The sequence below is a fragment of the Macaca fascicularis genome, chromosome 10, assembly GCF_037993035.2.
Source record: "Macaca fascicularis isolate 582-1 chromosome 10, T2T-MFA8v1.1".
NCBI classification, from domain to species: Eukaryota; Metazoa; Chordata; class Mammalia; order Primates; family Cercopithecidae; genus Macaca; species Macaca fascicularis.
In genome coordinates, this window is record NC_088384.1 from 84,363,665 (window position 1) to 84,388,765 (window position 25,101).

The following is a 25,101-nucleotide window of genomic DNA, read 5'->3' on the forward strand; positions in this document are numbered from 1 at the left end:
ACCACAGATCCAAGAAGCCCTAAAACCCCCCAAGCAGATAAACAAAAAGAAAATCTGTGTCTAGATATACAATAGTGAAATTTCTGAAAACCAAATAATTATTTAAAAACAATTTTTTTAAGCACTCAAAAGGAAAAAAGACACTGTGGTAGTTTGTTTGCAAAGATAGCTACATAAAATCCCATCCTTGTACACATGCCTTTTACAGTGAGACACTGCCACTCCTATCAACAGGTGACGTTTATTTCTCCATTCCTTTAATTTGAGCTGGCCCTGTGACTTGCTTAAATCAATAAAATGCAGAAGTAATAGTGTGTCTTCCAAGTTGATACCTCAAGAGAACTTGCAGCTGTCATTTGGCTCTATGGAAACACTGCTGTCATAATGTGAGAAGCTTTGGCTCACTTCCTTACATTAAGAGAGAGGCCCAATCAACAAGTGACACCAACTGCCAGACGTGTGCTTGAGACAATCTGAGTCCCAAATGAACCATTAGATGATTACAGTTGCATGAATGACTCCAATCAAAACCAGCAGAGGGGCCGGGCGTGGCGGCTCATGCCTGTAATCCCACCACTTTGGGAGGCTGAGGCAGGTGGGTCATTTGAGGTTAGGAGTTTGAGACCAGCCTGGCCAACATGGTGAAACCCCATCTCTACTAAAAATAAAAAAATTAGCCAGGCAGTAGTGGTGTGCGTCCGTAATTGCAGCTACTCAGAAGGTTGAGACAGAAGAATTGCTTGAGCCTGGGAGGCAGAGGTTACAGTGACCCGAGATTGTGCTACTGCACTCCAGCCTGGGTGGCAGAGTGAGACACTTTGTCAAAAGAAAAAAAAGAAAAAAAAGAACTAGTAGAGGAACCAAACAGCTACCCAGCACTGATTGATATTCACAGAACTGTGAGCCAATTTTAGATGGCTGTTGCTTTAAAATATGAAATTTGGGGATGTTTTGCTAGGCATCAATAGAAAATGGATACAAAAATATTTTCGTCAAAGAAAACAACTAGATTAACAGCTGATCATAATACTTAAGTATTACCTTTTTCTTAAACTTGAGAATTTAAGTTGCAGGATATCAAGAAGGGTAAACATCAACAAAATAATTTGCTTCCTCTTCTAGAGAAAGGAATAGTGTGTTTTCAGCTACATGCAAGATAGTTCTTTCATGCTAAGCAGAAGTATGACTTTGTTATTGTCTTTATTTGGAGATTAATAATGGCTTAAGGAGATGCCTATGGGTGCCAAGCTGACAAAGGGTAGACTTGTGATTGTTAATTTCACTGGGCCGCATCACAGTGTCCACGTATTTGGTTAAAGGTTATTCTGGATATTTCTGTGAGGGGTTTTTTTGGATGAGATTTACATTTAAATCAATGGACCTTGAGTGCAGCAAGGTTGCCCTCCATAATGTAGGTGGGCTTCATCCATACGACTGAAGGTCTGAATAGCACAAAAGGCTGACCTCCTCCACGCAAGAGGGAATTCTCCAGCAGACTACCCTTGAACTTGAACTGCAGTTCCTTCCTGGGTCTCTAGTCTGCTAGCCTCCCCGACTGAATCAATTCCTTAAAATAAATCTATATAATATGTATGTAATATATGACTAATATTTAATATAATAAGCATATATTCAACACAATTTCAGTACTACCCCCTTATCTGGGGGGGGGGGGATATGTTCCGAGACTCCCAGTAGATGCCTGAAACCATAGATGGTACTGAACCCTACATAAACTATATTTCGTTCCTATACAAACGTACTTATGGTAAACTTTAATTTAGAAATAAGGCACAGTAAGAGATTAACAGCAACAACTTATAATAAAATAGAACAACTGTAACAATATGCTACCACTACCCTTGCACTTTGGGCCATTATTAAGTAAAATAAGCATTACTTGAACACAAGCACTGCAGTATTGCTACAGTTGATCTTATAACCCAGATGGCTAAGGGACTAATGGGTGGATAGTGACTAGAGCATGGATAAATCAGACAGAGGGATGATTCAAGTCCTGGGCTGGATGGAGCAGGATAGGTGCAAGGTTTCATCATGCTACTTAGAATAGTACACAAAACTTATGAATTGTTTATCACTGAATTTTCCGTTTAATATTTTCAGACTGTAGTTAGCCATGGGTAATTGAAACTGCGAATAAGAATGAAACTACAGATAAGAATATGTATATATATATTTTAAATAACATAAAATATATTTTAATATAACATATATAAAGTATTATATAAATATAAAAGCATATATATATACACACACACACACACACACATACATAAAAATAAAATAAGCCAGGTGCGGTAGCACATGCCTGCAGTCTCAGTGACTTGGAAGGCTGAGACAGGAGTATTGCTTAAGCCCAAGTGTTCGAGGCTGTAATGGGCTATGATCACATCACTATATTCCAGTGTGAATGATAAGTCAAGACCGTGTCTTGAAAAAATAAATAAAAATTTTTAAAAAACAAAATGAAATAAAACACACCTATAACCTATTGAATCTGTTTCTTGAAGAACCCTAACTAATATAGACAGAAGCCAGAAGACAAACAAATGAATATTTTCAAAGGGCAAAAAAAAATTTGCCACCAAAAATATTATATTTATATTAAAACATTAAAATATTTATATATATTATAAAATTATATTTTAAGAACCTAAAGGTAAAAAAAAAAAAAAATTCACTCGGTTGCCCAGGCTGGAGTACAGTGGCACAATCTCGGCTCACTGCAACCTCTCTCTCCTGGGTTCAAGCAATTCTCCTGCCTCAGCCTCCTGGGTAGCTGGGATTACAGGTGCCCACCACCATGCCTGGCTAATTTTTGTGTATTTAGTAGGGACCCATGTTTCGCTATGCTGGCCAGGCTGGTCTTGAACTCCTGACCTCAAGTGACCCACTGGCCTCCGCCTCCAAAAGTGCTGGGATTACAGGTGTGAGCCACCACGTTTGGCCCCTAAAGGCAAAATTTAAAAACCTTCAGACCAAGAAAACTCAAGACAATTCATTAGCAGCAAAACAATACTAAGAAGTTATTAAAATATGTTCTTCAAGCAGAAAGTAAATAATCTCAATAAGGTTAAAAAAGCAGTGACGAAAAATGGAAATGGTAATATGTAGATAGATCTAAATGAATGGTGACCATATAAAACAATAATAATGTCTTATGGGTTTTAAAACACGTATGATTAGAATACACAAATTATATATATATAATATGGAACTGATATATATATATATATGGAACAGATGAGAGAAGTTAAAAGTGTTCCAAGATCTTTGTATTGTCTAAGAACAAATATACTAATACATCAATTACATTAATGTGATACACGTAGGCTATGTGTTGTAATCTGTAGGGTAACCACTAAAAGAACAGGGTCTATAATTTGGCAAGAGAGGAAAAAGCTAGGAGAGTAAAAAAGTCTATCAATCCAAAAAGCAAGAAAAAACAGAAAAAGGAACATGCTGGCATATTATTATAATTGTTGTATTTTATTATTAGTTATTGTTAATTTTTTACTGTGCCTAATTTATAAATTAAACTTTATCACAGCTATGTATGTATAGGGAAATATATATCTGTGGTTTCAGGCATCCACTGTGAGTCTTGGAACATAGTGCCTCCCCCAGATAAGAAGGTACTACTGTAATTATATTATATGTCATATTAAGTATATATTAATTCTAGGTAGTAGCCACATTATATATTATATTAAATATATATCATATAGATTTATTTTAAGGAATTGACTCATAATAGAAGAGGCTGGCAGGCTGGAGATTCAGGGAGGAGTTGCAATTCAAGTGCAAAGGCAGACTGCCAGAGAATTCCCTCTTGCTTGGGGGTGGTGAGCCTTTTGTTCTATTCAAATCTTTGAGGAAAATAGAAAGCAAAGAATATATTAACTATATTAAACAAACTAAATGATCCAATTAAAATACAAAAATTATAAAACCTAATAATAAAACCCCTCATTTATATGCTGTTGAAAAGAGACATTTTTAAGCTTAAGGCTATAGAAAAGTTGAAAATAAAAGACAGGAATAAAATAAGCCATGAAAATACTAGTGTAACACTGAGGTCAAAATCTGACAAAACACACAAAAAAGAAAATAACTTTAACTGTAAAATCTTAAAATCCTAGCAAAGAAAAAGCAGCATATGTTATCATTATACCATAACCTGATCAACTAAGGCTTATTTCAAAAATTTAACCATGGTCCACTATTGGGAAACATATTAATAAAAATCCTCACAAAAAATAATTCAAAAATATAAAAAGCCATATGATAAACCTGATGAATGCTGGTTTACAGAACTGGTTTTCTTTAAAAAGGCAATCATTGGGGAAATAACCCACTTACTCAGTATTTACTATGGGCTAGGCCCTGTTCCTTCTACTAGAAATAGTGAATGAATTCTAACAGAATCCCTATCTTCATGAAGCTTACAGTCTAGTAGCAGAAAACTGACATTAAACAAATCACCTCACAGACAAATACGAGAAGTGATAGAAAAGAGAATTATAGGACTCTAAGAGCCTACAGAAGAAGAAAATTTGACCTAGTCAGGGAGCTCAGCCAAGGCCTCCCTAAGGCACTGAGACTCCTCAGCTGACAAGAAGAAGAGGAACAGGAATCAGGGAGGCATTAAGAAGGGCAGGGAAGTCCATGCTAGTCAGTAACCTCAGAAAGGGTAGGAGCAGGGTGTGAAAGAAGCCACTGTGTCTGAAGCATAAAGAGCAAAGAGGAGCAGGTGCCAGGAAGCTGGAGATGTATACAGAGTAGGGCCACACAAGGGTGATTTTTCTTTGTCCTATAAGCATTAAGAAGCCTTTGAATAACAGAAGCATGACAGTGATCTACCTGCCCTGCATTTTGGAATGAACACTTCATTTAGCTGGGTGTAGAGAACATAGCACTGGACGTGGACAGTCCAGTTTGATGTTACTGGTGGAGCTGCAAAAGTGCTACAAGTAAGGAGATATTCAGGAAGTAAACTGCACAGGGCATGATAATAGATTTGCTTTTGGGGTGACAGGGAGTGGTGAATGCTACTCCTCTTTGGTTTCTGATTTACCTAACAGATGCCATCCGGTAAGTCAGATAACAGAGGAAAAGAGGCAAGGCGCAGTGGCTCATGCCTGTAATCCCAGCACTTTGGGAGGCCAAGGAGAGCAGATCACCTGAGGTCAGGAGTTTGAGACCAGCCTGGCTAACATGGTGAAACCCCATCTCTACTAAAAATACAAAAATTAGCCTGGTGTGGTGGTGGGCACCTGTAATCCCAGCTACTAGGGAGGCCGAGGCAGGAGAACTGCTTGAACCCAGGAGGCAGAGGTTGCAGTGAGCCGAGATCGTGCCACTGCACTCCAGCTTGGGTAACAGAGAGAGACTATCTCAAAACACAACAACAACAACAACAACAACAACAAAAAACCCAAAGAAAAGAACCAATTTTGTGAGAGAAATATCTCACAAATACCTAGAAACCAGAAACAAAAGAATTTTTCTCCTGAGAAAATTATGTTGTTGTTTTTTTTTTTTTTTTGAGACGGAGTCTCGCTCTGTCGCCCAGGCTGGAGTGCAGTGGCGCGATCTGGGCTCACTGCAAGCTCCGCCTCCCAGGTTCACGCCATTCTCCTGCCTCAGCCTCCTGAGTAGCTAGGACTACAGGCACCTGCCACCACGCCCGGCTAATTTTTTTTTTATATTTTTAGTAGAGACGGGGTTTCACCGTATTAGCCAGGATGGTCTTGATTTCCTGACCTTGTGATCTGCCCGCCACAGCTTCTCAAAGTGCTGGGATTACAGGCTTGAGCCATCGCGCCCGGCCGAAAATTATGTATCTTGAAATACCAGTATCACTAAAGCAGAACAAGAAAGGGATGCTGGTTATCACCTCTAGGATTTACAAATCATCTGGAAAAAGGGCTGGCAATTAAGTCTCAGCTTCAACTACTCAACTATGCTGTCATACCATGAAGGCAGACATAGACAATATATAAACAAATGAACATGGCATATTCTAATAAAACGTTGAAATTTGAATTTCATATAATTTCTTTTTTTTCTCTCTCTCTCTTTCTCTCTCTGAGACAGGAGGATCCCATGAGCCTGGGAGGTCGAGGCTGAAGTGAGCTGTGTTTATACCAATGCACTCCAGCATGGGTGACAAAGTGAGACCTGTCTCCAAAAAAAAGGAAAACCTATTCTGAGCTTGTCTGCCATACCAAAATAAGAAGTGAGCTGGATATGAGAAACAGATTATAGTTTGCCAATCCCTGTTCCAAAAGTAGATAATGGGATAAGAAAACAGCCAGGTATAGGGGTATATACCTGTAGTTCCAGTTACTTGGAAGGCTGAGGGAGGAGGATTGCCTGAGCACAGGAGTTCAAGTCCAGCCTAGGCGATACAGTGAGACCTGGTCTCTTTTTAAAAAAAAAAAAAAAAAGATATAATTATTGGGGGAAAACCTCCTAACTGTTATTTGTATTTGAAAGACTATGTACACAGGTTAAAACAAACTACTGGAACTAAACATAAAGTTCATAATTTAAAATTACAGCAGGGATTTACAGTTCAGGAAAAGATGGAGTAAGCATATTCCACCCTATTCCTCCCACTGATTTCTTTTTTTGGGGGGGACGGAGTTTCACTCTTGTTGTCCGGGCTGGAGTGCAATGGTGCGATCTCAGCTCACTACAACCTCCACCTCCTGGGTTCAAACGATTCTCCTATCTCAGTCTCCCGAGTAGCTGGGATTATAGGTGCCCCCCACCAGGCCTGGCTAATTTTTTTGTATTTTTAGTAGAGAAGGGGTTTCACTATGTTGGTCAGGCTGGTCTCGAACTCCTCACCTCAGGTGATCCGCTCGCCTTGGCCTCCCAAAGTGCTGGGATTACAGGCGTGAGCCTCCGTGCCCGGCCCTTCCCACTGATTATGATCAAACATTCTAGATGAAATTCATGATACAAATGACAGAAAAATTCTGAAAAGTAGAAAAAAGAAGGTAGATTGGCTAGGGACCAGGGAACATGAGGACTGACCCAACAGGAAGCTCCCTATTTTTTTGTTTGGTTTGGTTTAACTTGTAATATGTCGTAGTCCAAGCTCTAAAGCCACAATCTGAAAGAACCAGTAAGCACAGACAAGAAAGTGCCAAGAAAAGCCTGCCCTCTCTAGGTAAAGGACTGGGAAAGGGGCAGCTCAGCAGACAAAAACATTTTGACCATGCCTATCCTACTCCAGGCAAACTAAAAAAAGGGGGGGTATCCCTCCTTTTCCTCACCAGACACTGTGGCCCAGAAATTGTGAACAGCATTCTGCCTTCCAACACAACTCTGCCATAACGAGGTGGCACGTCTTTTCCCACTTCTCCATGTTACAGCTGCACAGAATGTGGGTGAAGTCATCTTTCTCTACCCTGGACTAACTAGATGGAGTCCTAATCCCAGCAAAACTACAGAATTGGGAAAGGATTATGGTGAGGAGAGAGCTAGAGAAATGAATTCTCTAAATCTGTGTATGAAATCCTAAACGTGCCTCTGAGCAATCCATGTGTAAAAATGACCAGAAACAACACAGCAAAAGGCATGAACACTGCTCTGGAATAATACCTAAATTTCAGACTGGCCTCTCAGTAGCACAGACCAGAACAGTAAAACAAGACTGAAAACTTAACCACAGCCAAAAAAAATGGGCCAAGGGTATGTGTTCTAAACCTAAAAAGGTTGACTGTCTGTTAAATATAAAAACTTAAATAGGAACCAGAATCTCATAGCACAATATTCCAAGTGCCAGGATGCAATCCAAAACTATTCATTATACCAGGAACATGAAAATCTCAACTTGAATGAAAAAAGGCAATCAACAGATGACAATACCAAGATAATATAGATTTTGGAATTATTTGAAAAGAATTTAAAACAGCGCTCATGAAACTGCTCAAACAAGACATTATAAACACTCAGCATATAGAAGACATAAGGAGTACCAAATGCAATTTTTAAAAATAAAATTTCTGAAATTAAAAAGACCCAGTGGATGGGCTCAACAGCAAAAGAGAAATGATAGAGGAAACAAATTAGTAAACTTAAATGAATGGAAATCATCCAGTCTGTACAAGAGAGAAAGTAGATTGAAAAGTAATTAACACAGTTTCAAAGTCCTGTGGGATAATAACAAAGATCTAACATTCATGCTATCAGGGTCCCAAGAGTAAGAGAACGAACAGATAAATGAAAAAAAAAATTGAAGAAATAATGGCTAAAAACCATCTACGGGTGCGGTGGCTCACGCTTGCAATCCCAGCACTTTGGGAGGCCGAGGCATGGGGATCATATGAGGTCAAGAGCTCTAGACCAGCTTGGCCAACACGGTGAAACCCTGTCTCTACTAAAAATACAAAAAATGAGTTGGGTGTGGCGGTGGGCACCTGTAATCCAAGCTACTTGGGGGAGGCTGAGGCAGGAGACTTTCTTGAATCCAGGAGGCGGAGGTTGTGGTGAACCGAGATCAAGCCACTGCACCCCAGCCTGGGCAACACAGCAAGACTCTGTCACAAAAAAAGAAAAAAACAAAAACAAAAACATCTATCTATCTATCTATCTATCTATCTATCTATCTATCTATCCATCCATCCATCCATCCATCCATCCATCCATCCATCCATCCATCCATCCATCTGTTTTAGAGGTGGGGTCTCACTATGTTGTCCTGGCTGGTCTCAAACTCCTGGGCTCATGAAATCCTCTTACCTTGGCCTCTCAAAGTGCTGGGATTATGGGCATGAGCCATCACACTCAGCCTCAAATTTAGATATAAATTTACAGAATCAAACTTCTAAAAACTAAACAAAACTCCTGAAATCAACTAGAGAGAAACAACCTATTACTTATAGAAGAATAACAATTTGAAAGACCACAGATTTTTCATCAGGAACCATGGAAACCACAAGGATGGATAAAATATTTTTCAAATGCTGAAAGAAAATAACTATCAAGCCAAAATTCTATAGACAGTGAAAATATCCTTCAGAAATAAAAATGAAATAAAAATACTGGTAGATGAACAAAACTAAAAATGTGTCAGCAACAGATCAGCTTTGAAAAGAATGGCTAAAGAAACTCTGTCAGAAAGGAAGTAAATGATAGAAGAAAACCTCAAATAGAAGTAAAGAAAAAGCAATGGAAAGGGTGAGTGTGTGTGTCTATCTATGCATATATCCATATATGTGTTATGCATATATGTATGTTTATTCATATACATATACACATACTTACACTAAGCAATTCTTCTCTTGAGTTTTAAAAATTATGTTTGATGGTTGAAAGTAAAAATGACAGCAGTGCCTGATGTGGTTCTCCTTGTATGTAGAGGTAATATTTAAGACAACTGTGCCATAAAGAAGGAAGGTGTGCCAGGCACAATGGCTCACACTTGTAATCCCAGCAATTTGGGAGGCCGAGGCCAGCGGATCATGAGGTCAGGAAATCGAGACCATCCTGGTCAACATGGTGAAACCCCATCTCTACTAAAAATACAAAAATTAGCTGGGTGTGGTGGCATGCACCTGTAATCCCAGCCACTCAGAGGGGCTGAGGCAGGTGAATGGCTTGAACCGAGGTGGAGATTGCAGTGAGCCAAGATCACGCCACTGCACTCCAACCTGGTGACAGAGCGAGACTCCACCTCAAAAAAAAAAAAAAAAAAGCAAGGTAGAAGGAACTAGAAGGTGGTAAAGTTTCTACATTCTACTTAAGGTGGTAAAAAGTTGATATTAATAGACTGTAATAAGTTATCTACATATATACTCCTAGAGCTATCACACAAAAAACTTCATAAAGAGATATACTCGAAATACTAAAAAATGTTCAAGGAACCCACTGTAAAACAGGAAAGGGAAAAGAGAACAACAAAAATAATGAATGAAACAAAAATGGCAAATTTAAATCCAAAGTATCAAAAATTATATTAAATATAAATGGTTTATACATACCAACTAAAAGAAAAGAGTAGAACTGATTCTTTTAAAAAAGAACCCAACTAGACCAGGTGTAATGGTTTATGCTTGTAATTCCAGCACTTTGGGAGGCCAAGGTAGGTGGATCACTTCAGCCCAGGAGTTTGAGACCAGCCTAGGCAACATGGAAAAACCCTGTCTCTACTAAAAAAAACCCCAAACAAAACAAAAATTAGCCAGGCGTGATGGCATGCATCTGTAATCCCAGCTACTCAGGAGGCTGAGGTGGAGGACTGATTGAGTCTAGGAGGTTGAGGCTGCAGTGAGCCATGATTGCACCACAGCACTCCAGCTTGGGCGACAAAAGTGAGACCCTGTCTCAAAAAAAAAAAAAAAGACCTAGGCCAGGCATGGTGGCTCATGTCTACAGTACCAACATTTTGGGAGGCCCGGGCAGGCATATTGCTTGAGCCCAGAAGTTCAAGACCAGCCTGGGCAACACAGCAAGACCCTGTCTCTATTACAAAAAAAAAAAAAAAAAAAAGACCCAACTATATGCTATCTATAAGAAACTTACTTCAAATATAGTTATGTGTCACACAGTAAGGACACATTCTGAGAAATGCACCATTATACAATAAGGTGACAAGGTAAATAAGTATAGCCATTATGGACAACATGTATGGAGATTCCTCAAAAAAATTAAAAATAAGGCTGGATGCAGTGGCTCATGGCTGTAATCTCAGCACTTTGGGAGATCAAGACAGGAAGACTGCTTGAAGCCAGGAGTTTGAGACCTGCCTGGTCAATATCGTAAGACTCTGTCTTTACAAATAATTTTTTTTTTTTTTTTGAGATGGATTTTCACTCTTGTCGCCCAGGCTGGAGTGCAATGGCAAGATCTTGGCTCACTGCAACCTCTGCCTCCCGGGTTCAAGTGATTCTCCTGCCTCAGCCTCCCAAGTAGCTGGGATCATAAGCATGTGCAGCCATGCCCAGCTAATTATTTTGTATTTTTAGTAGAGATAGGGTTTCACCATGGTGGTCAGGCTAGCATCGAACTCCTGACTTCAGGTGATCCATCCGTCTTGGTCTCCCAAATTGCTAGGATTACAGGCATGAGCCACCACACCTGGCCTCTACAAACAATTTTTAAAAATTAGCTGAGTATAGTGGCATGTGCCTGTAGTAGGGAAGCTGAGGTAAAGCACTTGAGCCTACAGGGAGCTATGATTGCACTACTGTGCTACAGCCTTGGTGACAGCGAGACCCTGTCTCTAAACAACAAAATTAAAAAACAAAAAATTTTAAATAGAACTACTGTATGATTCAGTAATTCCCCCTACTGGATATATATCTAAAGGATATAACTAATATGGGTATGTTGAAGAGATATCTGTACTACTATGTTCATTGCAGCATTATTCACAATAGCTAAGATATGAAATCAACCTGTTTTCATTCATAGATGGACGAATGGAGAAAGAAAATGTGGCATACATACACAATGGAACACTATTCAGCCTTAAAAAAAGAATAAATTCTGTCGTTTGTGATAACATGGATAAACCTGGAGGACATTATGTTAAACGAAATAAGCTAGACACAGAAAGACAAATATCACACGATCTCACTTACATGTGGAGTATAAAAAGTTGAACTTATAGAAATAGAGAGTAAAATGGTGGTTACCAGAGGTTGGTGGGTAGGGGAATTGGGGAAATACTAGACAAAGGACACAAAATTCAGTTAGGAGGAGTAAGTTCAAGAGATCTATTGCTCATCATGGAGACTACAGTTAATAACTATATTGTATGTATTTTTAAAAGGGATATTAATATGTCATTTTTATTGAACAAAGTAGCATTACAGAAAAGGTGATTTCAGAGGCTGGGCACAGTGGCTCATGACTGTAATCCCAGCACTTTGGGAGGCCGAGGCAAGCGGATCACCTGAGGTCAGGAGTTTGAGATCAGCCTGACCAACATAGCAAAACACCGTCTCTACTAAAAATACAAAGTTAGCTGGGTGTGATGGTGGGCGCCTGAAATCCCAACAACTCAGGAGGCTGAGGCAGGAGAACTGCTTGAACCCGGGAAAGGAAGGTTGTAGTGAGCCAAGATCGTGCCACTGGGTTCCAGCCTGGGCAAAAAAGCGAGACTCCAACTCAAAAAAAAAAAAAAAGGTGATTTCAAAGCACATAGCTCTTTCATTACAGCCTTAAGGGACGAGATCTGATCAGTAAAAACAAGCTGCTGTGTTCTAGTTTTCTCTGATATTTGGCATTATCCTGAATACATATGCTCTGATTTGGAAAGAATCAGTCTGTAAAGATTTAATAGATTTGAGATTTGCATATTTAAAATGTATTTCTTGTGACTAAAATGAAATGAAACCTTTTAATTTTTTTTTTTTTTGAGATGGAGTCTCGCTTAGTTGCCTAGGCTGGTGTGCAGTGGCACAATCTCAGCTCACTGCAACCACCGTCTCCTGGGTTCAAGCGATTCTCCCGTCTCAGCCTCCCGAGTAGCTAGGTTTACACACACCCGCCATCATGACTGGCTCATTTTTGTATTTTAGTAGAGACGGGGTTTTACCATGTTGGGCAGGCTGGTCTTGAACTCCTAACCTAAGGTGATCCTCCCACCTCGGCCTCCCAAAGTGTTAGGATTACAGGCATGAGCCACTGTGCTCTCTCTGTCTGTCTGTCTGTCTGTCTGTCTGTCTGTCTGTCTGTCTGTCTATCTATCTATCTATCTATCTATCTATCTATCTATCTATCTATCTATCTTGAGACAGGGTCTCACTCTGTCACCCATGCTGGAGTGCAGTGGAGCAATCTTGGCTCACTGCAGCCTCCGCCTCCTGGGATCAAGCAATCTTCCCACCTCAGCCTCCCCAGTAACTGGGACTATAGGCTGGAGTGCAGTGGTGTGATCTCAGCTCACTGCAACCTCCGCCTCCTGGGTTTAAGGGATTCTCCTGCTTCAACCTTCCAAGTAGCTGGGGCTACAGGCGCCTGCCACCATGCCCAGCTAATTTTTGAATTTTTAATAGATGAGGGGTTTCAGCATGTTGGCCAGGCTGGTCTGAAACTCCTGACCTCAAGTAATCCACCCACCTTGGCCTCCCAAAGTGTTGGGATTATAGGCGTGAGCCACCGCATCCAGCCTCTGCAACACTCTTGAAATGACAAAATTACAGTGATGGAGAATAGATCAGTGGTTGCCAAGGTTTAGGGTTGGGTAGAGGTCTAACTGTTTTAAAGGAATAGCACGAGGGATTTTTCCTTGTGGTGATGGAGCAGTTATATATCCTGATTGTGGTTATGGTTACACAAATTTACACATCTGATAAGACTTTATAGTAATATACACATACATACATATATAAATGTAAAAACTGGTAAAAATCCAAACAAGGTCCATTATTAGCTAACAGTATTATACCAATATCAACTTCCTGGTTTTGAAAATGTATTATGGTTATATAAAAGGCTATAACAGACCAGGCACAGTGGCTCATGCCTGTAATCCCAGCACTTTGGGAGGCCAAGGTGGATGGATCACCCGAGGTCAGGAGTTCAAGACCAGCCTGGCCAACATGTTGAAACCCCATCTCTACTAAAAATACAAAAATTAGCCGGGCGTGGTGCTGGGTGCCTGTAATCCCAGCTACTCAGGAGGCTGAGGCAGGAGAATTGCCTGAATTCTGCAGGCAGAGGTTACAGTGAGCCGAGATCATGTCACCGCACTCCAGCCTGGATGACAGAGAAAGACTTCGTCTCGGGGGGTGGGAAAACAAAAAGTAAAAGGTAATAACTCAGCCAGGTGCAGTGGCTCACACCTGTAATCCCAGCACTTTGGGAGGCCAAGGCAGGCAGATCATGAGGTCAGGAGATTGAGACTATCCTGGCCAACATGGTGAAACCCTATCTCTACTAAAAACACAAAAATTAGCTGGCTGTGGTGGCACGAACCTGTAATTCCAGCTACTCGGGAAGCTGAGACAGGAGAATCGTTTGAATCAGGGAGTCGGAGGTTGCGTGTGCCGAGATTGCGCCACTGCACTCCAGCCTGGTGATAGAGTGAGACTCCATCTCAAAAAAAAAAAAAACAAAAAAAAAAACAAAAAAACATTATAACTGAAAGCCCTTGGGTGAAGTGTACATGGGAACCTGTACTACTGCAGCTTTTTGAGTCTTAAATTATTAAAAAATAAAATGATTTTTAAAAAAGTTCACACATACAAATAGGTGAGTGTAGTCTAGGCATTACTTAAAACAAATAATGAGCAAGTATTTGCACTATGAGATTATATTAACACAATAATATGTGGCAATGGTACAGTTACAGATTTATAAACAAGGAAGTCTGTATACATAAGCATTGGGAATATGATAAAAAAAATACCCGGTGGCTCACGCCTTGTAATCCTAGTACTCTGGGAGGCCAAGGTGGGCAGGTCGCTTGAGCCCAGGAGTTCAAGACCAGGCTCAGCAACATGGTGAAATATCATCTCTACAAAAAAATGCAAAAATTAGTTGGGTGTAGTGGCATGTCTGTAGTCCCAGCTACCTGAGAGGCTGAGGTGGGACAATCACCTGAGCCTGGGGAGGTAGAGGCTGCAGTGAACCATGACTGTGCCACTGCACTCCAGCCTGAACAAAATCATTTACAAATCCGTAGACAATTTTAATAGATTATTTAGTAAACAGTACTAGAAACTGCTGAACTATTCAGTAAAAAGTAAATTAGCTGTCTATTTCATGCAATATTCCAAAAGTGAATTCCAAATGATTTAAAGTTTTACGTATATAAATAACAATACATAATACAATAGAATGTAAGTAAGTACCAATAAACTATAAAACAATTTGAAGAAAACATTTGAAAATATTTGTTTGTTCTCAAGGTGAGGCAGCCTTCCTAAATATTAAAAAGAAATATTTAATAGTTTCTAATACATAAGACATTTAAACTCTTGTGTGTCAACAAAACATCATAAACCAAAAATAAAATAAGAAACCTGAAAGAAAATGTTTAAATTTAAAAAACTAGAAAAGGCCGGCCGTGGTGGCTGTGTCTGTAATCCCAGCACTTCGGGATGCTGAGGTAGGCAAATCACTTGAGGTCAGGAGTTTTGAGACCACCCTAGCCAACATGGTGAAACCCCATCTCTACTAAAATTACAAAAATTAGCTGGGCATGGTGGCGTGCGCCTGTAATCCCAGCTACTCGGGAGGCTGAGACACAAGAATCACTGGACCCCAGGAGACAGAGGTTGCAGTGAGCAGAGATGGCGCCATTGCATTCCAGCCTGGGTGACAGAGTGATGCTGTGTCTCGAAAAAACAAACAAACAAAAACCCAACCAACCAACCAACCAACCAACCAACCAACAAAAAACCCCGAAAAAACAAACTAGAAAAAACATGTGCAAAATGTTACAGGCAAAAGGTTAAATAACCTTATTAAATAAGGTATTTACAAATTAGTAAGTACAAACACAGCCATGGAAGGATGGATAAAAGCTATGAATAGGCAATTCATAAAAAGTAAAATAATAATGATAAACAAATGAAAAACTTCATCTCTGCTAACAAAGAAAAGCAAATTAAAGCAATGTGGTACTTTTCTTACCTCTCAAATAGGCATATATTTATAAAAGCGACAAAATTTAAATGTTCATAAGCTACAGGGAAAAGAACCTCAAAGTGTACTGCTATAATTGTGATCTCTCTGACACTTATCTAATCTACTGATTTGGGATTTAGTCTATAATGCCATGTGCCATTTGCTATACTTGCTTTTTACATATATGATCTATCTCCCCAATAAAACCAGAAACCTCAGGATAGTAGTTTTCACTTTTTTGTTTTTCCAACATTAAAATAAAAACCAACATGTAGTAAGCATCCAATATTGTTTTTAATGATGTTAGTGAAAATTATAAAACCTCTGAATCAGAGAAGAGTGAATAAAGGTACACCCCCAGCCTACAACTCCCTAATCTACAGAAAGTGCCATCCTGATTCCTGGATTATCCTTACCATCTGGTTCCACCATTCCTATTTCAGGCTGCCAACTACTGCTTAGGAGTATCACACTCCTCAGTGCTGTGTAGAAAACATCCTTCCTTTGTCAGTTTCCTGTGTCAGTTCCTAGCACAGTAGCCCAAGCTCCCTCTGAGCAGATGGCTGACAAGAGGACATGACCTCTCCTCTATAGAGCCTCTATTCTCTCTTTTTAGACTAGAGGAAGAGATTCCCTCATCCTTTTTAAGGCTACTGCCCATGTTCTTGATCCCATTTGAGATCTTTCCCCTAAAATTATGCATTTCTTTCTGGTACTTTCCATTTTTCCATCTCTAGCCATCATATCCCTTTGTTTACAAATAGACACGGATGTTCTAAACAGATTTTTTGGGCTTTAACTCTATGAGCTTCTCTTTTCCTCATTACTACTAAACCTGTTAAGATGTACTTGGCTTTCACTTCCTCACTTTCCACCTCTCCTTTATGACTTCATTATGATCTTAATTCCTTCATTCTCCCTTAACAACCTCATTGTGTTCTTAATTCTTTCGTTCTCAAATCTACAAATAGCCTCCTGATTAAATCTAATTCCTGACCTCAGTTTTCATTCTCCTTGACTTGCATTTGACATGTTACGGTTAACTTATTTCTCAAAAGCTTCTCTGTTTCCTGGTTCTCTTGACACAATGACTACTCAATTTTAGCTTTTCTTCTTCTACCATTCACACATCAAAATTTTATTTGGGTCCTTTTAAGGACCAGGCATTGGATTAAATGTTAGGGGATGCAAGCAAGAAAAAGACAAAGTTCTTATTCTCAAGTTGATGTGTTCATTTTCCAGGTCAGTCAGTCAGTCAGTCATTCAACAAACTTCCATTGAAAAGCCAGGCACTGTGCTAGATGATGGCCTTTAAAAAGTTACAGCCATTAGCCGCACATGGTGGTGCATGCCTGTAGTCCCAGCAACTCAGGAGGCCTGAGGTAGGAGGTTCATTTGAGGCTGCAGTGAGTGATGATTATGCCTTGGCACTCCTGCCTGGATAAGAGAGTGAGACCCAGTCTACACACACACACACACACACACGCCAAGACCCATCCCTGCCTTCACTGAGTTCATGGCAAAGGAATTAAGTAAGCAATGTCATATTTGTTCCAGGTGTCATAACAGAGCAGTCAAATCCATTTGTTTCAGGGGCTAGGGAAGGAGTGTCTACAGTATTGGCTTCCTGATCCTCTGTTCTTCTCTCCATATCCTTTCTCCCACACAAAGGCTCATCCATACTCAGGATGGGTTTTGATTATCACCTCCATTATCTCACTTCTGAACATACATCACCATTCTCCAAGTACCTGCTGACTATCTATCACCTTACACTGTAAACCAAATTAATTACCCTCCCTTTAAACCTAACTTATTCTCTAAACATCCTTATTTCTGTTAAGGATTCCACCACTGTCTCAGACTCTCCGTCGCCAGTTTACATACTACTTTTCCGAAATGTCTCTTTTCCCAGGTTCTCTTTGGTCTTTCTACTTGCATAACCACCAACCCATTTCATGCCTCTATCACCTCACACCCAGTGTTATATCCAAGCTAGGCTAAATCATCTGACTCACAGGGAAAGAGAGGGAGCTTTTAAAAAACAGTCTTGGGTCTCCAGTCTGAAGATTTGGGTTTGGGATATCTTGAGTGGGAGCCCCAGAATCCTGGTTTTCCATAACACTGATCCAGTCCAGGCCTTCTACTGACTCCCAGTGCAGCTAACATCTCTCCAACCCCATTCCCCAGCGGTCTTCCTAAAGTGTTAGATTCATCCTGCTCAAAGTGTTCAATGGTTTCCCACTGAATAAACAATAGATTTGAAAATATCTGGATTGATACACAGGAAATGCTTCATAATTTGGCCCCTGTTATGGGTTGAACTATGTCTCCCCCAAAAAGATATGAAGTCCTAACCTCCAGTACCACAGGATGTGACCTTATTTGGAAACAGGGTCATTGAAGATGTAATTAGTTAAATAAAGATGAGGTCATTCTGGAGTACTGTGGGCCCCTAAACCAATATGACTGGTGTCCTTATAAGAAGACAAGGAAAAATGCCATTTTAAGACAGAGGATTTGAGTGATCATTTACAATCCAAATAACACATAGGGCTCTTGGAAGCTAAGGAGAGATGCATAGAACAGATTCCCCCCCAACCCCCAGAAGGAACCAACATTGCCAACACCTTGACTTTGGGCCTCCAGAACTGTCAGACAATATATTTCTGCTGTCTTTAGCCACCAGGTTTATGGTACTTTGTTAGGGCAGCACCAGGAAATCAATACAGGTCCCCAAACTACATTTGCAACCTCACCTTTCACTGTTGAACTCACTCTCTGTTAAAGTCAAACTGGTGTAAAATTCTTACACTATTGAGCTTTTCTTTCATAAGCACTCTACTTCTGGAAGCCTTTTTTTCACCTACCACAAAAGCATACCATATGTTAGTGGCCAGCTCGTATTTTACTTTGTCTCAATGCTTCCCATCCATCCTGCTCTTCTCAATAATGGCACTACATGCACAATACAACTAAATGCACAATAATTTACCAAATGCTGCAACGCACCAAGCCTTCTTAAATGTCTATATTCACTTGGTAGGGCTCCCATAAAAGTATTACAGACTCGGTGGGTTCAACAACAGAAATTTATTTGCTCATAGCTCTACAGGCCAGAAGTCCAAGATGAAAGTGTCAGCAAGTCTGGTTTCCTATGAGCTCTCTCTCCTTGGCTTGCAGATGGCCACCATCTTACTATATCCTCACCTGGTCGTTCCTCTGTGTATTTGTTTTTGATGTCTGTGTGTACAAATTTCCTTTTCTTACAAGAACACCAGTCACATCAAATTAGAGCCCACCCTAAAGACCTCTTTTAATCAACTACTTAAATTTTTTTTTCCTTTCTTTGAGACAGGGTCTTGTTCTGTTACTCAGGCTAGAGGGCAGTGGTGCAAACATGGCTTACCACAGCCTCGAGCTCCTGGGCTCAAGCAATCCTCCCACTTCAGGTTCTGGAATAGCTGGAACCACAGGCATGTACTACCATGCCTGGGTAATTTGTACATTTTTTGTAGAGATGGTATCTCCCCATGTTTCCCAGGCTGGTCTCGAACTCCTGAGCTCAAGCAATCATCCTGCCTCGGCCACTCAAAGTGCTAAGATTACAAACATGACCTACCATGCCCAGTCTTTAAAGATCATCTCCAAGAACAGCTTTATGGTCATTTTCTAAAATATCAGTACATAAAATCCTACCACACTCTCATTAATGACCATACAGTGTTCAAAAGAAGGGACTGGATATACATAAAGCAAATAAAAAGGAATGTGTGAACACACGACGGGGGCTAAATAAAACTGAAGAAATACGAAGAACAAGAGTATTACAGGGCCAATGCTGTGGTCAACTATTAATGTTCATATAGGAAAAGAAAGTGGGGAGAAGACTAGTTTAAGAAATAGTAAAAGAAAAAACAGCAGGCCAGGTGTGGTGGCTCACACCTATAATTCCAGCACTTTGGAAGGCTGAGTGAGGCAGGTGGACCGCTTGAGCCTAGGAGTTCAATACCAGCCTGGCAATATGGCGAAACCCCGTCTCTACTAAAAAATACAAAAATTAGCCAAGCATGGTGGCATACTCCTGTAGTCCCCAGAGGAAGGAGGATCACTTGAGCTCAGGAGTTTGAGACCAGCCAGGGCAACATAGTGAGACCCAGTCACTACTAAAAATTTAAAAAATTAGCTGGGTATAGTAGCGCATGCCTATAGTTCCAGCTACTTGGGAAGCTGAGGTGGGAGGATTGCTTGAGCCTGGGAGCTCGAGGCTGTGGTGAGTTGTGATGGCACCACTCAACTCCAGTCTGGACCACAGGGTGAGACCCTGTCTCAAAAAAAAAAAAAAAAGAAAAGAAAAAAGAAAAAGAAAAAGAAAAAAAGATTAGGAGATAAAGTTATGACAATCTCAAGGAAAACAACCAAAAGCAAAAAGTTTTTAAAAAGGACAGAATAGATAAAAATAAAAACATTGTATGAACAACCCAGGAAGTTCAGTATCAGAAAGCTGCTGACAGAAAGAACCAAAAAATGGAGAGCTATAAGTCTGCAGATCTAACAAGGGGCCCACCAAGTGCACCTCTATGGAATTCCAGACTACATAGAACATAAAAGCTTCCAGAACAGAAGAAAAATTAATTTCCTATGTGAAACTTCCTATTTCTCATGAACAAAAAGGGATGTCAGAAGCCATGGAGCAATGACTTCAAAATTTTGGGAAAAATAATAAGCAACCTAGAATTTTATAGTCAACCAAACCATCACTCGAACATGAGGGTCTTAAAAACAGACACCAGAGGCTAGGCGCGGTGGCTCACGCCTGTAATCCCAGCACTTTGGGAGGCCGAGGCGGGCTGATCACAAGGTCAGGAGACCGAGACCAGCCTGGCTGAACACAGTGAAACTCCATCTCTACTAAAAACACAAAAAATCAGCTGGGCATGGTGACGGGTGCCTATAGTCCCAGCTGCTCAGGAGGCTGAGGCAGGAGAATGGCGTGAACCCAGGAGGCAAAGTTTGCAGTGAGCCGAGATTGAGCCACTGCACTCCAGCCTGGGGAACAGAGCGAGACTCTATCTCCAAAACAAACAAACAAACAAAAAAACAGATACCAGAAAGAGTCAAAATTTATCTGCCATGTACCTCTTCTCTCAGTAAGTGACTTGCGAATGAACTCTAGTAAGAAAGATAGATACACTGATCGATTGATTGACTGAGACGGAGTCTTACTCTGTTGCCTAAGCTGAAGTGCAATGGTGTGATCTCGGCTCTGCAACCTCCTCCACCACCCAGGTTCAAGCAAGTCTCCTGCCTCAGTCTCCCAACTAGCTGGGATTACAGGTGCCCACCACCATGCCTGGCTAATTTTTGTATTTTTAGTAGAGACAGGGTTTTACCGTTCTGGCCAGGCTGGTCTCGAACTCCTGGCCTCAACTGATCCACCCGCCTCAGCCTCCCAAAGTGCTGGGGTTACAGGCATGAGCCATCGTGCCCCCTAGCCTCTAGTAAGATTTAAAAAACAAATAAAAAGAAAGATTGATATCTAAGATCAGTGGACCCAACCTCCCCGCATCCCCCTCAAAGAAAAAACAGGTAGGAAAATACCAGTATGACTGTGTGGATAGCCTAAAAAACAGTTAGTGCAAACTGGTCTTGGAGTGGAGTGTATGACTAGCCTAAATTTGGGCCACAGTGTATGGTCTGAACTAGCCTTGACAGGCTAGACTGTTTGATTGAGATCTTGGGGAAAAGTGAAACTATAACAACAGGCAAATAGACAAGAAAATTAGAAACTCCAGGGAGAAAATTTTATGAGAAAGTTACAGTTCAAAATATAAAATATAAAGACACGATCGGAAGCAACTGATAGTTTCAGAAAGAGAATTCACTTTTTCTTCATTTTCTCGTTTCAATAGCCCAGGGTCTATGACATTGAACCTACAGAGAAAGAAAGATAAACCCAGAAAATGCTGCTTGGCCTGACAGTGAACAATATTTACTTCGCTATAATAATGCAAATACTAAAAGGGCGCGGTGGCTCACGATTGTAATCCCAGCACTTTGGGAGGCCAAGGCGGGTGGATCACCAGGTCAGGAGATCGAGACCATCCTGGCCAACATGGTGAAACCCTGTCTCTACTAAAAATACAAAAATTAGCCAGGCATGGCGGCATATGCCTGTAATCCCGGCACTTTGGGAGGCCAAGGCGGGCGGATCACTTGAGGCCAGAAGTTCAAGACCAGCTTGGCCAACAAGGTGAAACCCTGTCTCTACTAAAAATACAAAAATTAGCCAGGCATGGTGGCAGATGCCTGTAATCCCAGCTACTTGGGAGGCTGAGGCAGGAAAATCACTTAAGCCTGGGAGGCAGAGGTTGCAGTGAGCCAAGATCATGCCACTGTGCTCTAGCCTGAGTGACAGAGCAAGACTCTGTCTCAAAAAAATAAAAGTTAAAAAAAAAAAAAAGAAAGAAAAAAGAAAAGGAAAAAGGAAAGGAAGAAAGAAGGAAAGAGTGCTGAAAATTAACCTAAAAAAGGAGGTTCAAGAGTACTTCCGAAAGTTAGAAATATAATCACTTTATGAGTTTAATTGGTTTTGTTTTTTTGAGACAGAGACTTGCTCTGTCACCCAGGCTGAACTGTGTCCCCCAAAAGATGTTAAAATCATAACCCCCTACTCAGTTCCTGTGAATGTGAACTTATTTAGAAAGAGGATCTTTGCAGATGATCAAGTTGAGATGAACTCATTAGGGTGGTCCCTAGTCCAATGACTGGCACACTTATTTTGAAAAAGGAAATTTGGACACAAGAGACAGATATGCATAGAGGGAAAACAATCTGAAGATACAGAGAGAATGCCATCTACAAGGTAAGGGATGCCTGAGGCTACCAGAAGCTAGAAGAAAATCACAGAACAGATTCTCCCTCACAGCCCTCAGGACTTCCCTAGCCTCCAAAACTCTGAGACAATAAATTTCTATTGTTTAAGCCACCCAGTCTGTGGAGTTTTGTTATAGAAATCTGAGGAAACTAATAAACAGCAGCAGAACAGGAAATAATACAAATATTAAATAGGGGGATAGTATAAGGTAAATTCCCATTTTTCACACTGGAGAGGCAAAAAATTATGTTGTCTTTTTTATTAATAAAAGAATTAAGAAGAAATAGCATATACATATAATTTAGAATTATGGAGGTTACCAGAAAGCAGAATGTAAAGAAATTGAAGCCCTTGTGCATTGCTGGTGGGAATATAAAATGATGTAGTACTGTGAAAAACAGCATGGTGATTCCTCAAAAAATTAAACACGGAGCTACCATATGATCCAGTAATTTTACTTCTAAGAATATACTCAAAAGAACTAAAAGCAGGGACTGGAACAGATGTTTGAACATCCATGTGTTTTGTTTTGTTTTTCAATGGAGACAGTCTCACTCTTGTCACCCAGGCTGGAGGGCAGTGGCACCATCTGGGCTCACTGCAACCTCCACTTCCTAGGTTCAAGTGATTCTCCTGCCTCAGCCTCCCAGATAGCTGGGAATTACAGGAAAGCGCCACCATACCTGGTTAATTTTTGTATTTTTGGTAGAGATGGGATTTCGCCATGTTGTCCAAGCTGGTCTTGAACTCCTGACCTCAGGTGATCCGCCTGCCTCGGCCTCCCACAGTGCTGGGATTACAAGTGTGAGCCACCGCACCCAGCCTACACCCATGTTCATAGATAGCACCATTAGTCACAACAGCCAAAAGGTGGAAGCAGCCCAAGTATCCATCAATGAATGAATGGATACACACAATGCGGTACAAACATATAACAGAATATTATTCAACCATAAAATGGAAATTTTAGTCATAAAATGACTTGAAAACAAGGTCATCCTATGTGAAATAAACAGGATACCTTTGTGAAATAAACCAGATGCCAAATGACAAATATGATTCCACTTACACGAGGTAACTATTATAGTCAAATTCATAGAGACAGAAGGTAGAATGGTTGCCAGCAGCTAGGGGAAGAGGAAATGGGGAGTTAGTGTTTAATGGATATGGAGTTTCAGTTGGGGGAGATGAAAAAGTTCTGGAGATGGATGGTGGTGATGGCTGCACAACATGAATGTACTTAATGCCAATGAATTGTATACTTTAAAAGTAGTTAAAATGATAAATTTAATGTTATATATATTTTACCACGAGAAAAGTATGTATATGAACACATTAAGATGTAAAACCTTTTCAGGCCAGGCGCGGTGGCTCATGCCTATAATCCCAGCACTTCGGGAGGCAGAGGCAGGCGGATCATGAGGTCAGGCAATTGAGACCATCCCGGCCAACATGGTGAAACCCCATCTCTACTAAAAATACAAAAATTAGCTGGGCGTGGTAGCATACGCCTGTAATCCCAGCTACTTGGGAAGCTGAGGCAAGAGAATCACTTGAACCCAGGAAGCGGAGGTTGCAGTGAGCCGAGATCGCGCCACTGTACTCCAGCCTGGTGACATAGCAAGACTCTGTCCCAAAAAACAAAACAAAACAAAACAAAACACCTTTTCAGTGCTGCAGAGGCTCTCTCATACCTCTTTCCAGTCACAACCTCCCACCTCCTGTCAGAGGAAGGGATCTGACCTTTATCATTGTAGTTCAGTTTTTCTCCGTAATTTTGCTATATCTACTTTTTCTTGTCCATCTGGTTTCTTTCACCCAACCTTTTATCTACGAGATTCATCCATGTTGTTGTGTGTACTGGTAGTTTGTTTCTATTACTGAATAAAATTCCATTTTATCAATAGTGTGTATCAGTCTTTTTTTTTGAGACATAGTCTCGCCCTGTTGCCCAGACTGGATGAAGTGCAGGGGCGTGATCTCACCTCACTGCAACTTCTGCCTCCTGGGTTCAAGCCATTCTCCTGGCTCAGCCTCCTGAGTAGCTGGGATTACAGGCGTGCACCATCACACCCAGTTAATTTTTGTAATTTTAGTAGAGATGGGGTTTCACCATGTTGGCCAGGCTGGTCTCGAACTCCTGACCTCAACTGATCTTCCCACCTTAGCCTCCCAAAGTGCTTAGATTACAGGTATAAGCCACCACGCCCAGCCATATATCACAATTTATTTAACTATTCTCCTGTTTTTGGACACCTGATTAGGTTCCATTTTTTTCTGGCTACAATACATAGAGCTGCAGTGAATATCTGTGTACTTTTGTGTAGACATATATTTTTCATTTCTCAAAGGTGAACACCTAGAATTGAAATTCCTGGGTTATTAGATAGGTGTATATTTCACAGATATTGCCAAACAGTTTTCTAAAACTGTAGAGTTGGTTTACATTCCCATTTTAAAAACTTGGAGATCATCTGCGCTCTACTCAAGAAGCTTTAATTCAACAAAGGCAGGCTGGCAGGGCATTGACTTTGGGTTTTTTTTTTTTTTTTGAGACGCAGTTTCATTCTTTGGTGCCCAGAATGGAATGCAGTGTGCGATCTCAG

At 40.6% G+C, this 25,101-nt stretch overlaps 1 protein-coding gene across 50 annotated transcripts in view; it reads right to left on the minus strand.

Annotated features, from left to right (window-relative positions):
• The window catches only part of PTPRA (protein tyrosine phosphatase receptor type A), a 165,582-nt gene that overhangs the window by 91,593 nt on the left and 48,888 nt on the right, over window positions 1-25,101 (minus strand). For 8 of the 50 annotated variants that reach the window (XM_074004910.1, XM_074004913.1, XM_074004903.1 and 5 more), the window contains exon 3: window positions 14,396-14,503. The exons of 32 other annotated variants lie outside the window; for them this stretch is intronic. In XM_074004910.1, the coding sequence (XP_073861011.1) occupies window positions 14,396-14,488 (93 nt within the window). In that variant the 5' untranslated portion in view covers window positions 14,489-14,503. Of the gene's footprint in view, window positions 1-5,787; window positions 5,886-6,357; window positions 6,451-14,395; window positions 14,504-25,101 lie in introns of all 50 variants that reach the window. 10 more of the 50 variants (XM_074004912.1, XM_074004904.1, XM_074004896.1 and 7 more) reach the window with 2 other exon arrangements.